Here is a 16,779-nt window from a genome sequence, read left to right as displayed (position 1 = left end):
ACGCTGATCCCATTGGGTGAAATATTGGGTGAAAGGTTATATTTACGGAAAAGGACCATTCTCTTTACAAAAATTGACTTCTCTTGGGGCCTAACACAATTTTCCTTTATTTGTAACAACTGTATTAGTTTGTATAAGAAAATTTCATATTTGGAAAAATACATTTTGAGGAGCTGATTGAGGGTCAGTTGCGATTGAAATAATGATAGGATTTTATTTAATTATGTTTTATTTCCGATTTTAGTTCTAGGTTCAAAATAAAAAAAAATAATAATAAAAACAGAAAAATAAAAATAGATAATGGGACTATTCCTATGGCGATTTGTATGTTTTTTTTTCATAGATATACAACTACCATAATACACAATAATCATAACAATTATAATTTACTTTTTGTCTGAATCAGTTTACCACTTGTTTGTCTTCCTGGACTATATGGCAAAATTAGAAATAACTATAAAAATAGAAAATGCTATTTCCTCCTCCATTTCTAACTGGAACATAACACATTTGAATCAGTGTACAATTTTTTTTAAAACATATACACTACCGTTCAAAAGTTTGGGGTCAGTACATTTTTATTGTTTCTTTCTTTTTTCTTTTTTTTTTTTTTAAGAAATTAATACTTTTATTCACCAAGGATGTATTAAGTTAATAATTAAAAGTTTATTAAAAGTTAATAATAAATAATTTACATTGTTATAAAATATTTATATTTTGAATAAACACTGTCCTGAAAAAAAAAATCACAGGTTCCAAAAAATATTTGGCAGCACAACTGTTGATATTATCCAACATTGATCATTCTAATAATAAATCCGCATATTAGAATGATTTCTAAATGATTATGTGACACTTAAGACTGGAGTAACAGCTGATAAAAATTCAGCTTTTCATCACAGGAATAAATACTATTTTAAAGTATGTTAAAATAAAAAACATTATTTTATATTGTAAAAACATTTTGCAATATTACTGTTTTTTTTTCTATATTTTTAATCAAATAAATGCAGCCTTGATGAGCATAAGAGACTTCTTTAAAGACTATGACAAGTCTTACTGACCCCAAACTTTTGAACGGTAGTGTATATGAGTGAAAATAGGTCATAAATTCATTAGTTTCATCCAGTCAGATACTTACAAATTTAGCCCCTGGTTTCACAGACAAGGCTTAAAACTAGTCCTAGATTAAAATGTAAGTCTGAGCTGTTTCAAATGAAAGAATAAAATATAAAATATATCAGTGCATTTGTATTTGTCTCAAGATGCACACCAGTAGTGTTTTTTCTTTTCTTTTTTTCTGAGGCACATTTATAAAACTTACTTAAATGTCCTATCTGAGCTATAGCCTAATCCTGGCGTACACTAAGCCCTGTCTGTGAAACCAGGCCTATGTATAATGTTCTCTGAAACCTTGAACCACTTAGGCACAGTTTCACAGACAGGGCTTAGTTTAAGCCAGGACTAAAATATTTATGCAGCTTTTACAAAAACGCCTTAAAAGAAAACGTTACAAGTATGCATCTTGAGACAAAACAATGACACTGAGATATTTTAAGAGATATTTTTAGCTGAGACAGCTCAAACATGCATTTTAGTCTGGGACTAGCCTTAAGCCTTGTCTGTGCAACCGGAGGTTAGTTTGGTTTTTGCCAGTTTACTAAAAAAAGGTGTTAACATCTGGATTGTTAGTGTTTTTAAACTATTTTTTGATTACATAAAGGATCATTTTAGTTACAGTGTTTAATGAAGCATTTAATTTCATTTGAATCTAATTCCACATCCCAAATGCAACAGCTTTCAGAGGTTCATTGTGAAAGAAATGAACTATTATACAGATAAAATATCGAAATCTGTAACAAAACATGATCAAAAATATGTTATACCAGTCTTTTTCTATTCTTTATTTATTCTTCACATTTTTAAAGTGATTTAGCTTCAATGTTGTGCATAATTTGACTCAGTATTAACTCTAAGTAACTGTATATTCACAAATTAATTATATATATATATATATATTTTTGGCCAATAATCAAGTATAATATAAGCATATAAGGTCTTCAGCATTGAAGACAGTACTATGTGCTATCGCGCAAAAGCGTGTTTTATCTCCAAGATATATGGGCTGGCCAGACGTATTGTATTTCATGATTGTACGTTTATCACGTCAATCATCCGCTGCCTCCGCCCACCGCGTAGATAGACTTCCTGAAAACGCTCGTGCCTCCCCTACAGCTCAGGAAAGCTGGAAAACTCGCCATGTAGGGGGACAAAAAAGCCAGGTAAGTCTGGTATTACTTTACCTTTGTCATTTATTAATATTGCTACAGTCATTACACCCCGTAAGACACATAAAAGTTTCTAATTCGCCCTATTCGATGAACCATTTAAACAGAAACAGATCCGTTTTCAGATTGATGTCTCTGGGCTCCCGTCAGCTTGGCTATTTAAAATGACATTAACAACATGTTTGCGGAATGCACTCTTTTTCTTCATCGATAAAAACCGAATTTTATCTCTACCAGCTTTAAGGTTTGAACTGCCTCCGTTAAGTACAAAAGAGTCCACTCATATCCATATGATATATTAGTTTCTTGTGTTGGCCTGTCATCAGCTAGCTGTGTTTATATGTGAGTTTGGTTCAGAGTTGCTAAGAAACTGCAGCTGTACTTATTCATGTCCTTGCTATTAGTTTCTACGATTGTTTACAATCACATTTCACCAGCTTTTCATTTTATAGTACCACTTGGTACAAGATAGCACAGAAGCTATTAGTTTATTCATCCGTTTATGATAACACACCATAAACTACCAAATGTCACTATATGAGCTTTTTGCATGTAAAACCCTTAATTAATACAAGTACACTTAGATGATAAAATTAATTTCCCCCTTGTAACACTTAAATGAACTTGTAACCGTGACTGACCACCTGTCACATTCTGAGACACTTTGTAATTGTATGAAGTTGTAATATGATCTATAATGAGACAAAGCTTTGTAGTTTTACCTTTGCTCAATTGGATTGCTTGGCAAACCACTCACCTGAAGAAAGATTTACACAACTGTGTGTACAGGTCATCTGTGTTTTTATTTTATGGTCTGTAAGGTTGCAACTGACTAATTATAGTCAAAGGCTTTGAAATTGCTTTTGTTTATCTGAATAAATCTTGAGACTATCATATCGTTGATGCCGTAAAAGTCCTGATGATAAAAAGGACAAAGTGTGCACTCATATGTGAGAACCCAGACAGTCAACAGAGCTCCTTTTGGCTCTTGAAAGGTAAAGCTTGAGGCAGTGTGAGAGAGGAATGTACTTTTGGTTTACTGTGGGTTTTGATTTTTCTTGACGGTGTCACCGCCCAAGCTTTTCAAGGACACATGAGGACAAAGTGGACATCTCAGTTTTTTTTTCAAATATTCTTAAACGTTATGGAAATCTGCCAGGCATTGATTACGCAGGAGTCTAAAGCAGAAAATTATCACTCACTTTTTTAAGAGTTTATTTCTCTATTGAGCAAAGTCTGTAGATGTTGAACAACAAATAAAACATCCTACACAGCCGTCCATTTCGTCCCAGATGTTTACAGACTAAGTCGATATATTAGGCCCCTCAATTGCAGGCGTTTCCTGTCAGCCGTAAACTCATACTATGAGATCTTAATCGGTTGAATCTGTCGTCAGTTCACATTTCAAACATTCCTGTTCTCCATTGAGTCGAATTTCCGATTATATCTCAGCTCTAGTTTTCATTCACAGTCCCGGTGTTGCGTTTCAGGCTCAATCGCGGAATTTACATATGTAGTGTCATCCAAGATTAATGCCTGACAGGTGTAATTCCACCCCAGACCGGTTTTCTTCTCCGTTTGGATCAAAATGACACAGCCCTGCATATTTGTGTTGCCTGACACTGGCAAACCACAGGCGCTTGAACATTTTGAATAATGAACTTTGTATTTAGACTAAATCCATCTGTTCACTTTTCCCCAGACTGGCGGTTGCCACACTCTTTCTGTTGAGAAACAGAACTGTATTGTTCAGCATGTTCCCCTTTGCTGATGTAAGGCCTTTGAAGATATTGCACTATTTGTTATCTGATTACTTAGGTCTGTTAAGGTTAAAGGTCAAGGGTCAATTTAACATTAGATTCCATTAGATAGTAGCAAAGATTATATTGATTTCTTATGTTTAAGATATGCTACCATTTAAAAGTTTGGGGTCAGTGCAGTCAGCATAGATATGTTTTTTTTAAGCACCAAATCAGGATATTAGAATGACTTCTGAAGGATCATGTGATACTGAAGACTTGAGTAATGGCCGCTAAAAATTCTGATTTTTTGCCATTACAGGAATACACTACATTTTAAAAGATGTCAGTATTAAAGGTTAATTTATTTTTATATTCAGAGACTTCTTTTTTTAAAATGTAAAAAAAAAAAAGCATCAAACTTTTTTTAAAGGTAGTCTTCTATAACAGAAGGTTCTCAGCTCTATTTAGAACAATATCTTGTTCTGTTCATAGGGTTCATATTACTTGACCTATATTGCTTTGTAGGATGTAGAATATCGCATTTACAGTTGAAGTCAGTAGTTTACATACACCTTGCAGAATCTGCAAAATGTTCATTACTTTACCAAAATAAGAGAGATTTTAGTACTGACCTGAATAAGATATGACAAGAAATGACATGTACATATAGTCCACAAGAGAAAATAATAGTTGAATTTATAAAAATGACCCTGTTCAAAAAGTTTACATATACATGATTTTTAATACTGTGTTGTTACCTGAATGATCCACAGCTGTGTTTTTTTTTTTCTTTTAGTGATAGTTGTTCATGAGTCCCTTGTTTGTCCTGAACAGTTAAACTGCCTGCTGTTTTTCAGAAAAATCTTTCAGGTCCCAAAAATTCTTTGGTTTTTCAGCATTTTTGTGTATTTGAACCCTTTCCAACAATAACTGTATGATTTTGAGATCCATCTTTTCACACTGAGGACAACTGAGGGACTCAGTTCATTGATGCTCTAGAAGGAAAAACAATGATTTAAACAGAATGAAGATGTGTATATTTTTCTTATTTTCCCTAAATATCATATTTTTTTCATTTAGTACTGCCCTTCAGAAGCTACAGAAGATACTTACATGTTTCCCAGAAGACAAAATAAATTCAGTTTAGCCTGATCTTTAAATTCAAAAAGTTTTGCAGGTCTTAATGGACTGTGTTTCCTTCTGAAGCATTAGTTACTGTTTGAACCTTCTGTAATAGTTACATATGAGTCCCTCTATTGTCCTAAGTGTGAAAAGATGGATCTCAAAATTATACAGTCATTGTTGGAAAGGCTTCAAAAACAAAAATGCTGAAAAACCAAAGAATTTGTGGGACCTGTCCTGAAGGATTTTTCTGAAGAACAGCGGGCAGTTCAAGGGACGCGTGAACAACTATCACTAAACAAAAAAACACAGCTGTGGATCATTCAGGTAACAACACCGTATTAAGAATCAAGTGTATGTAAATGTTTGAACGGGGTCATTTTTATAAATTAATTTTTTTCTTGTGGACTATGATATAAATATGCATTTTGTATAATCCCCTTTATTTTGGTCAAATAATTACCATTTTTGCAGATTCTGCAAGGTGTATGTATACTTTTGACCTTAACTGTAACGTTTGAAAGGTAATCTCACCGAACCTTTTCTTCTCCATGTAACAGGGCACCTTTAACATCGGACAAAGAAGTTTACCATGACTTGAGACCCTGTTCCAGCACTCCTCCTCTTTCTGTATTCTGTTTTATTTATTTCCCATATTGAGGACTGTCAAATGAAGAACAGGATTCAACGTTCATGGATATCAAATCCTGGATTTTCTGGCATTTTTTTATTGGGTGAGCTACAAGAGTTCCCAGCACTACTACAATCTCTTGACACTGCTTTGGACCAAAACCAGAAGTGACATCCCTGTTCATCTCTATCACTTCCTAAACCTTGTTGTTTTTGGAGACAAACTGTATTTTTAGTCAACCACCTCGAAAAGGTTTCATTTGATTCTTCTGAAACACTATCCTCGGCTGGGCCGTTACCTCTGCTCTCTGTGCTTGTTTGTCACGGAACATTTTCGTAGCATTTATAGGGTTGTTATAACCTTAGTGTATGTTTATTTTTAGACATTTCTAAGTTCAAAGTTCTCTGACCTTAAGACAATGCATTGTTAAGTGAAACTGTGCTTCCTATTTTATTTAAACAAATGGAAATTTGCTTAAACAAATGAGTTAAGTTTGCTTAATTTGCAAACTTAAGAAATTGTTAAATGATTATTTATGTAGATGCAAGCATAATTCCGTTTGAACCTTGACAAATGGTATGCCTTTTCTCATATTGTGACTTTTGTTTTTAAAACAAAACTATAATTTTTAAATACTAGCAATACTAAACTGGAAGTCTCTTGCGTGTATTATGTTGTGATCAGATGATCATAACTTGATTTTAAGCATTGTTTCCAGGCAAAATGCACTGATGGAAAGGATTTAACACTGTCAGGGATAGAAAAGCCTGCTGAAGTTTTTTTTGTGTATGAGTGTGTTTTCAAAAGACACCTGTTGAAGCACTGTCATCATTTGCAGCTTTTAAGTTTACACAAAAGCCCATGATTTGGGCTTGACATGTTTTTTTCAGAACAACTACTGTATCCGTCCATAAAGTTTTCTCTACAAATCAGAAAAAAGACCTCTACATGAAACACTCAAGCTGTGTAGTCCAAACATACTGTCTGCATCCCACTGACACTACCTTTTGAGCCCAGACATTTAACATGCGCTCCCCAGGCCCAGAAAGCCCATCAATGACTGAGGAAGCTCTTCTGCATGGACAGTTTGGCGGTTGGAGCAGCGGAGGAGGAAGTGGAAGTAACAGCAACAGCTGCCCCAATAGCCCTGGAGGTGTTTCTTTACCTTCCAGCCCAGCCTCCACCAACTATGCCCTGACCCTCACACAAACTCACATCCATGTCCAGCGGTTGTCTCCACGTGCGGGGAAGCAGTCCAGGCTGATCCTGCCGTTGGCAGAACTGACCGGATGCAGCTGCCCGCGCTCGCCGGCCCCTCCTTTGCTGGTGCTTTACTGGTACCCTCCGGGCCGACGCCGGAAAGGCGTCTCCAGACATAGACAGGTGAGGGCGTACTTGGCAGAAAGCAGAGTTGAGGCAGAGAAATGGAACGCTGCTATACAGAGCCTGCTGAGGGGGATGGATGTCAGCTCCACTACAGGTGGGTGTCACGTTTGATCATTGTGTGTCTATGCTTTTGTTAATGGGAAACAAAAAAACGCATCCAGATGCTGCTAATTCTTTAAGACGTCTAAGTCAGTGCTGCTGCATTAATGTTGTGTCATTAGTATGTGCATTGTAAATAGGATGCCTAAATAGGATGCTAAATTTATGTATGAATCATGTCTGTCTGCATTTATTTTTGTAAGAGTTGAACTATTCCCTCCTGGTCTTTCTGTTTTGCACTCATAATGTGTACCACATGCTGTCATTGACGGTCAGAGAATGGGTGGGTCTGCGGCAGGGAAAATATAGCCTGTTTTGAGTAGTGCAGATCATTCGGTAGCAATACACCAGGCTTTGAGTTTAACAGATGCTGCGTGTTGTTGCTCTGTCCCTGTTTTTAACTGCTCTGCTGTAGTTAGTTGTCGGTGCTCACTAAATTGTTAAAATATATTTATGTGATGTTAATAAGTTTGTTGGTTTGTTAGTTTGTGTTAGGAGTGCAGATCTTGGGGCAGATTAGTGGTTCTAATGTTGTGAAAATATAAATACCTTAATACCTTGTTAATTTAATTAACAAAATTAAAAAAATTCTATTACCTTTATATACCCAGGAAAAAAACTCACTGAGATTATAATCTCTTTTCCAGGAGTGCCCTGGCCAAGATAGGCAGCCAATTTTACAACACAGTTACAACAAACATTACAAAAACAATAAGTAACACATTAAAAACGATCACACGTCATTACATTGCTCTTTAAATTACATAATAAAGTCTTTGAATAATTAGAATAATTATATGACACCAAGTTTTGTAACTTCAACTCCTTTTGGAGAAAATTCCAATCTGAGGTGACAGCATATTTGAAAGAGGTTTTACCAAGTTCAGTCCTGACAAAAGGCACACAAAGATTATAATTTGATTGAGAACGTAATGAATAATTTCCAAATGGAATCCTTTGTATGAGACAACAGAGATAAAATGGTAAACGACCCAAAACTGCCTTATATATCAAATTTAATTAAAATTAAAGTCAACTCAAATAAGTTTAGTCAACGTGAAATGTTAGCTTGTACTAAGTGACAACTTGGATATTTGTGTTGACTAAACTAAAAATTTTGTTTGTTAAACTTAAAAGCTGGGGTTGTTACCCAGCAGCCTTAACATTTTAAGTTGAATCAACTCAAATATCTAAGTTGGTACAACTTTACATTTCAAGTTGACTAAACTTTTTTTTTTTTTTTTTTTACAGTGTATGCTGATAGGTAAAACTTGGATGTTTATAGATAAACTTTTACAATCAGCTGTTTAAACAAGAAAAACCACTGTTACATTTATAGGAAAAGCTATCATTAAGAAATTGATGGGAAAGTATTGCCTCAGTTAATTTCAAAATACGTGAGTCAGCCATCTGAAAAAAAAACACCACAACTTTGTCTCACATGGGAAGTTGTTAAGGAAGAAGTTTTGATCTTAACGAAATGCCAGATAACCTCTAGTTTAAGGTCAAGACTTTTCATGCACATGTTCTGAATAGATAGAACCTATGCTTAGATCCAATTTAAGTCATTTAAGTGACTGTTGAATAAAATGTTATATGGAATTTTTGAAATGAAGGTCAGATATGTAATCTTGAGGTGTACTTATTTTTCACATCTGCTAAAAGCATTCATGGTCTACTTTCAGATGGTTTAGGATGTGGCTTGGTGTTGTTTTTAGCCTTAAAATGAAGGCCTTGTTTTTGAATGTTTGTTTTTGCTTTCTTATTGAGCAGAATTTTGCAAAAGCATGTTGCCCCGTCCCCGTCGACTGTTGCTGCTGGTCAATCCTTTCAGTGGCCGGGGTCAGGCAATGCAATGGTGTCAAACGCACATACTTCCAATGATAAGAGAAGCCAACATCAGCTACAACCTCATACAGACAGGTAATAACACATGCAATCACACACACACGTCGTGTCAGCTGCAAACAATTCAAATATTTTCTTGAAGCTCTCAAACCAACAGCATTGCATTGAATGGATGTCATGCATGGTTTTGTTGTTGAACAGAGCGCCAGAATCATGCACGTGAGCTAATCAGAGAGATCTCCTTACCAGAATGGGATGGAATCATCATTGTTTCTGGAGATGGACTCTTGCACGAGGTAAATATTATAATAATTGCTTTGTCACATATATTTAATTACCTTAATTACAAAGGGCATATAGTATCTACTTTTTTTGGTGGAATTGATTTAAACATGTAAAATGTGTTAAACAATCTAAAACACTGCTTCCTTATTGGTAGCTGAAGACATGACTAAATTAGCCAAAATATTTTTAAAATGTAGTGGCAGAGAATGTTTAAAACATTCTGAATGACACAAGTTTGATTTCTTTAGTACCTGACGGATCTTCCATGGTTATTTACATATTATTTACATATTCTGTGTAAATAATAATCTGTGTGTCCTCTCTCTGCAGGTGATAAATGGCCTTATGGAAAGGCCAGATTGGGAACAAGCAATAAAAACTCCTGTGGGAATCCTGCCTTGTGGCTCTGGAAATGCACTTGCTGGTTCCATCAACCACTATGCAGGGTACGAAACGTACTTGAGCTCCCCTGGGACACATTGTATGTTTTTAAAGGAACAGTTCACCCAAAAATCTAAACTCATGATTTACTCACCAGTATTTCAAACATTTCAAAAGTTGTTTTTCCCGTCATCTCTCACTATACAGGAAATAAATCTATGTGAAGATCTTAAAAATATTAAAGTGTATGGAAAAACAACAGCGTTCTGTTCCCTCCACAGAGATAAATGTGACCCTGGACTGGATTTTTTTTTTTAAATTGAGATTTATACATAATTTGAAAGCTGAATAAATAGAATAGAATAGCTGAATAAAGTTTGTTAGGATAGGACAATATTTGCTGACGGTACAAAAAAAAAAAAATCTAAATATTGGAAAAAAATCCCCTTTAAAGTTGTACAAATTAAGTTCTTAGCAATGCATATTACTCATCAAAAATTAAGTTTTGATATATTTACGGTTGGAAATTCACAAAATATCTTCATGGAACATGATCTTTACTTAATATCCTAATGATTTTTGGCATAAAATAATCAATAATTTTGCCCCATACATTGTATTGTTGTCTATTGCTACAAATATACCCGTGCTAATTATGGTTTTGTGGTCCAGGGTCACAAATGAATGTACAAGGAAAACAAAACAAAAAATCTTTGTGTCAGTGTACTAAAAAACTTGCTTCTCCTGTTACTGAGATGAGTTTCATACATTTCTCATGGGTTGTTTGCTCTAGTGTAGGTGTATTGGTTGCAGTGTACCTACTTTTACACTCATAGACAAGGTCCATGTTATGCAGAGGTGATGATTCACATTAGTGTTTGAATAATTTTTGAGTCATGTTTTAAGTATCGGTAGTTAAGTAAGGGTTTTTTGTCTGTTATTAAATGTGATCATGAATATTTCCATTTGTCTGTCTCTCAGATATGACATGTGCCTTCGGGAGCCTCTCCTCCTCAACTGCTCTTTTCTGCTGTGCCGGGGTGGGGTTAAACCGATGGACTTGGTGTCAGTTACAACAAGCCCATGCACTTCATCCACAACCAATCAGAATGGGCACCCACCTGCGCCCAGAAGGCTTTTCTCTTTCCTTTCTGTAGCTTGGGGTTTTGTGTCTGATGTGGACATTGAGAGCGAGCGTTACAGAGGGCTGGGCTCAGCACGGTTTACACTGGGAACACTAGTAAGATTGGCTTCTCTGCGCTCCTACAAGGGCCGTCTTTCCTACCTGCCACCTGCTATGGTCAACTCGTCCCCCGATGCCACACCTCAGCCGCCCCGCAGGCCACTTTCACGCAGCATTACCGAAGGTTTGGAGGGATTTTGTCGCACTCCCATTCACCGCACCTGCTCAGACATGGGCCTGAGCGAACAAAGAAGTCTCCGTAAGGGAGATGGGGAGAGGGAGAGGGAAAGAGAGCGGGAGAGGCAGGAGAGAGAGCGGGAGAGGGAGAGGAGAAGAGAGAGGGCAAGAGGAGTTGGGGTAGTGAGAGCTAGCAGTCTTGCAGAAGACCGAGAGAGAGAAGTGGAAGCAGAAGAGAAGATGGAGGAGACGTCAGGAACCAGTTCGGAATCCACCGAAAGGGAAGAGTGTGACAACATAGCCAGTAATAATGGGAACGGGGAAGAAGAAGAAGAAAACAAACTGGATGGCGATGAGGTAGATGGAGAAGTACTGACGAAAGCGAGAGATTTAAATGCAAGAGATGAGGGGACCGAGTGCAACGAGAACTACCAAACGACTCCACCTGAGATGCAACGCACACGTAAAAACTCAGCCCCTTCTAGCCAGATAATTAGCGCTTTCTTCAGCCAGCCAATTGGTGCAGACACTGACCAAGACTTGGAAGTGGCAGCCTACGGCAAGGAGGACGAAGACATAAATGGCACCTACTTTCAAAGAGAGGCATTTCCATTAGACAAGTCTCGTGAGCGAGCCCTCACCATCTCATCTTCTCCGTTCCGACAGTCTCCTTTCAAAGCTTTCAAGCCTAAAACTTTGGACCAGAACCAGAACCCCTCACGGCCCCGGCCTCTCTCTCTTCTCCAACAATCGCATTCAAACTCTCTCCCTCCAAAATTTCCATCCCTTTCTCTGTCCCTTTCCCCAACCCCTCCATCATCTCCATCTTGTGCCTCTCCCCACTCTTCTTATCTTGCGCCACGTCCCAACACTCCCAGCTCGTCTTCCCCGTCGCCTTCTTTTCATTCACCGCCCCCTTCCTTCAACTTTGACCTTGCAGAGCCCGCAGGACCCTTGAAAAACCGCCCTCACGTGACATCCTCTATCAACATGCCAGAGGATAATCTGCTACCTCCTCTGGATCAGCCTCTCCCTACACGCGACTGGGTCAATATTGAGGGCGATTTTGTCCTGGTGCTTGCTATCTACCAGACCCACCTGGGAGCAGATCTTCTCGCTGCGCCTCAGGCGCAATTTGATGATGGGTTGATCCATCTGACATTTGTGCGGGCTGGTATTTCCCGTGCAACACTGCTTAGACTGTTCCTAGCAATGGAGAGAGGAGCCCATTTGTCCCTTAGCTCTCCCTATGTTAGTCATGTTTCTGCTCGGGCGTTCCGCCTGCAGCCGCTTTCACCACGAGGAACGCTTACTGTAGATGGGGAGCTGGTGCCCTATGGGCCACTGCAGGCACAGGTGAGATTGGTCAACAATGAGATTTTACTCACCCTCATGTTGTTCCAAACCCCTAAGATCTTCGTTTACCTTCGGAATGCAAATTAAGATATTTTTGATGAAGTTCGAGAGCTTTCTGACCCTGCATTGACAGCAACATAACTACCACGTTCAGGGCCCAGAAAGGAAGGAAAAAAAGGAAAAGATGTGACGTGTGGCCAAGTATGGTGATCCGTACTCTGAATTTGTGTTCTGCATTTAACACATCCAAGTGCACACACATAGCAATAAGTAGTGAACACACACACACACACACACACACACACACTGTGAACACACACCCGGAGCAATGTGCAGCCAATGCTGTGGTGCCTGGGGAGCAGTTGGCGGTTTGGTGCCTTGGTCAAGGGTCTCACCTCAGTCATGGTATTGAGAGTGAAAGAGAACGCTGGACATTCACTCCCCCCTACCTACAATCCCTGCTGGACCTGAGAGTCGAACCCACAACCTTTGGGTTACAAGTCCGACTAACCCAGAGGTTCTCAACTCTAGCCCGCGAGATCCATTTTCCTGCAGACTTCAGCTCCAACCCTAATCAAACACACCTGAACATTTTAATCAAGGTCTTTAGGACCACTAGAAAGTTACCAGCAGGTGAGTTTGATCAAGGTTGGAGCTAAACTCTGCAGGAAAATGGATCTCGGGGGGCCAGAGTTGAGAAGCCCTGCTCTAACCATTAGGCCACGAGTGTCCCTCTCAAGGTAGTAAGGACATTGTTAAAACAGTCCAGCTACAAGAATACTTTTTGTGCACAAGGAAAACACAAATAACGACTTTGAGTGTACTACGTCATACCATTCTGACACAGAACGTCCATCTCTTAGGCCGTGCGACCGAAAACGGTCCTTGTCTACGCTGGTGTTTTCACTACATTTCCGAAATGATCTTTGTCCACACTAAACAACTGAAAACGCATATCACATGACCATTCAGGCTGCATAGATCATCAAGGATGTTTTAATTTAAGAGAAGTAACAGTAATAAAACTGTTATTCCTTGGGGCGTAAAAAATATTGTAATTTCTTTTTTTTACTTTGCAATTTTGTTACTTTTCTTAAATGAGCCTCTGAAGATGAGGCGTAACGAATGAGCATGATGTTATTGTTTACACGGTCATCAAGGATACGCAGAGCAAATGTGGACAGCCATGTTTTCAAAAGTCTCAGTTTTGGTACGTTTACAGTGAAACAGGGTCTGCAGCATTTTCAGAAGTCTCTGTTTTGGTACGTTTACAGTTAAACAGGGTCTGCAGCATTTTCAAAAGTCTCTGATTTGGTACGTTTACACTGAAACGGGGTCTGCAGCATTTTCAGAAGTCTCTGTTTTGGTATATTTACAGTGAAACAGGGTCTGCAGCATTTTCAGAAGTCTCTGTTTTGGTATATTTACAGTTAAACAGGGTCTGCAGCATTTTCAAAAGTCTCTGATTTGGTATGTTTACACTGAAACAGGGTCTGCAGCATTTTCGAAAGTCTCTGTTTTTGATTCGTTGTAACCATATCAAAAGTTAGGCATTTTAAAACAAAACTGCATTAGTGTAAACATAGCCTTTGTTATAAGTTATACATATATTCTGGTTCAAATAAGTAAGGCATAAAATTGCAAGTCATCCAAAGTGTTTTGTTTACGAAGACTGTCTCATGTACAGCATGCGTCTTCTTACACTTGTAAACAAGGCGCAGTGTATTCGGGTTCTATGTCAGAACGTCGGTTCCTATGTGGTACTCTTGTGAAAGCATCGACTGATGCGAGAGAAAACAGTTTTTTGAATAAAGTCGTTATTTTTGTGTTATTTGCGCACAGAAAGTATTCTTGTAGCTCGATAACATTACGGTTGAACCACTGATGTCACACAGATTATTTTAACAATGTCCTTGCTCCCTTTCTGGTCCTTGAACATGGTAGTTGCATTGCTGTCTATGCAGGGTCAGAAAGCTCTTGGATTTCATCAAAAATATATTAATTTGTGTTTCAAAGATGAAGGAAGGTCTTACGGGTTTGGAGCGGTATGAGGGTGCGCAATTAATTACATTATTTTTGTGAATTATCCCTTTAACAAATCTCAAAATGTGTATATTATATTGTGATGCCTAAATACTCCTAAGGCATTTAAAATTACTTTTCAGTGTTTTTATTTTATAATTTCCAAAAATATGAAAGCTCTCGCTTTTAACATTTTAACATGACTGATTGTACCTTCTTTTGTCCCAGGTTCATCCCTCCATGGCCCGTTTGATTGTTGGGGACTCTGGAATAAAGATTACAAGATTCTGACCTCTTTGGATTTGAACGGGCATGGATTAGCGTGACGCTTGGATTATATAACATTTTGCCATGCGCATATTATGGGGGGGGGAGCAAACAGAAAGCCAGCAGTTGCAATCACTGCTTTTACTGGGATTAACTGAGGGATTGCTTATTCAAGCTGCATATGCAAGGAGTATTTCTGAATTTAACGAAGGGATGAAAACTTGCGGCCTATTGCACGACTGTAGGATTACACTTGGATTACCCTCACTGTAGTCAGTGAGAGATGCAGAAATGTCTACATAGAGGAAACGGCAGAACTGAATGTGTCCAGTTGGTGTATACATTTTAGTATGCATTTGTGCATAGAATCTCAACAGTGCTTCTGCCTTATTTCAGAGAGTGGAATAAAATGAGACAAACACTAACAATAGCCAGCTTTTAGGTTGACACGCCCACATCCAAATATGGCACCACCCATTTTGCATAATAGGTACCCCTGGAATGCCTTATCCATCTCTGAACTTTTAAGTGCAAACCCCTTCCCTTCCTTAATTTACATACTGGCTTAGTATCACCTCATTTAGCAAAGATGTATCTGAATTGAACTAAGTCTCCGTCCAGCTTGTGAAAACTTGCTTTATGGGACTGATCGGTGTCTTGCGTCCATTTATTTTATTTTTAGGACACATCATTGTGTGGACTGAGTGGAACGTGGGCTGTTATGGTGTATATTGCATTGCTAGTTTGTGTAAGAAACGCATGTGAAGATGACGATGATGATATTCGGTAACTAGCTATATGCATTGCAGTGTACGCAGAAAGAAAGCTAGGAAAACTTCCAGTTCAGCATTTTTCACCCCCAGGAATATCGTATCACTGTCTTCTATGACACAATGCAGAGGTTTGCTCATTTTCATTCCTAATGAATGAAGAACTGTAAGTTATGGATGAACTGGTAAACCTTCAACTCCTTTTCCTGAAAGATTCATCTGTTTAATATTAGGCAAGGAATATTTCTTTGTGATCAGTAACTTGATAACATTTAGTCTATTCCTCTCACAAACCATTTGTAAGACTGATTCACTAGAGTAAAATGTATTTTTCAGCTCTTTAAGAGAACAGGCCTGTGGAAATGATGATTGTAACACAGCCTTTTACTTTTCCCTAAATATTTATTAGAAAAATGCCCTGTTTACGTTTCTTCTGTCCTTTTCATTTTCCTGAGGACCACAATTTGACATGTAGACTGTTTTGCTCTCTTTTCTGAATGATTAACAAATAATATTTAATTCCAATAACTCGCTGGAATTTCCGAACAGCTGTTTAGTTCTGTCTAGTGCAATCATTTCTGCTTCTGTACTCCGCTCTTAAGTGTCGGCTGACATGTAAGTCTAGTTGTTTTGTTTGCAAGTCTGGGCACTCGAAATTATTTTCAGCTGCAATCAGGCCAGTTGTTTGTTTTTTGTTTTTCATTCCCTATATTTCCTTCCTTCTTTTGTTGTACCATGCTTTAGAGTGATCTAATAAATTTGGTATCAAGCTGCTGTCCACCTTGAAAATGCCAGTTTAAGATGTCTCTTCATTCTACGATGCTTGTATTAAGATTGTAATTACTATAAGAGAATATTATATTAAACGCATATACATATTTACAGTTCCTAGTTCTGTATGGTTTAAAAGTTTTGTTTCAGATAAAATTTAACTATGAAACCTTGAATTTTTGTCCTCTAGTCTTTTACTCCAGGCATTCCAAGGTAGGAATAGAGGTATTGCTACAAACACCAAGGATAAATGTTTTTTTCCGGTTTAATTCAATAGTGTCAGCTCAGGAATGTTTTTCCTCTTTGATTAGCACATTCTCAAGGGGAGACGAGAACAAAAAGCAGCTGGAATTTTGAAAAACATCACACAATTTTACGCAATCTCTGCCGTAATTAATCCAAAGCTGATTCAGAATTAGAAAACAATGCAAGTTCCTCTTTGACGAGATGA

At 37.8% G+C, this 16,779-nt stretch overlaps 1 protein-coding gene across 1 annotated transcript; it reads left to right on the top strand.

The window, feature by feature from the left end:
- The first annotated feature begins 2,187 nt into the window (after positions 1–2,187).
- On the top strand, positions 2,188–16,504 carry sphk2 (sphingosine kinase 2). Its single transcript, XM_051131516.1, has 7 exons — positions 2,188–2,282; positions 5,713–7,263; positions 9,042–9,191; positions 9,318–9,412; positions 9,732–9,847; positions 10,764–12,498; positions 14,749–16,504. The coding sequence occupies exons 2-7, from the start codon at positions 6,810–6,812 to the stop codon at positions 14,809–14,811; spliced, it is 2,613 nt and encodes an 870-aa protein (XP_050987473.1). The 5' UTR covers positions 2,188–2,282; positions 5,713–6,809; the 3' UTR covers positions 14,812–16,504.
- The last annotated feature ends 275 nt before the right edge of the window (positions 16,505–16,779 follow it).

The sequence above is a fragment of the Labeo rohita genome, chromosome 16, assembly GCF_022985175.1.
Source record: "Labeo rohita strain BAU-BD-2019 chromosome 16, IGBB_LRoh.1.0, whole genome shotgun sequence".
Taxonomy (NCBI): Eukaryota; Metazoa; Chordata; class Actinopteri; order Cypriniformes; family Cyprinidae; genus Labeo; species Labeo rohita.
The sequence above is the reverse complement of the archived record's forward strand: the minus strand, read 5'-3'. Positions and strand labels throughout refer to the sequence as shown.

Excerpts from the sequence above, each read along its gene's own strand:
- sphk2 (XM_051131516.1), top strand. The coding sequence starts at position 6,810 with ATGCGCTCCCCAGGCCCAGAAAGCCCATCAATGACTGAGGAAGCTCTT. Across the intron at positions 9,192-9,317 it reads CTACAACCTCATACAGACAG|AGCGCCAGAATCATGCACGT; the intron begins GTAATAACACAT and ends GTTGTTGAACAG. Across the intron at positions 12,499-14,748 it reads ATGGGCCACTGCAGGCACAG|GTTCATCCCTCCATGGCCCG; the intron begins GTGAGATTGGTC and ends CTTTTGTCCCAG.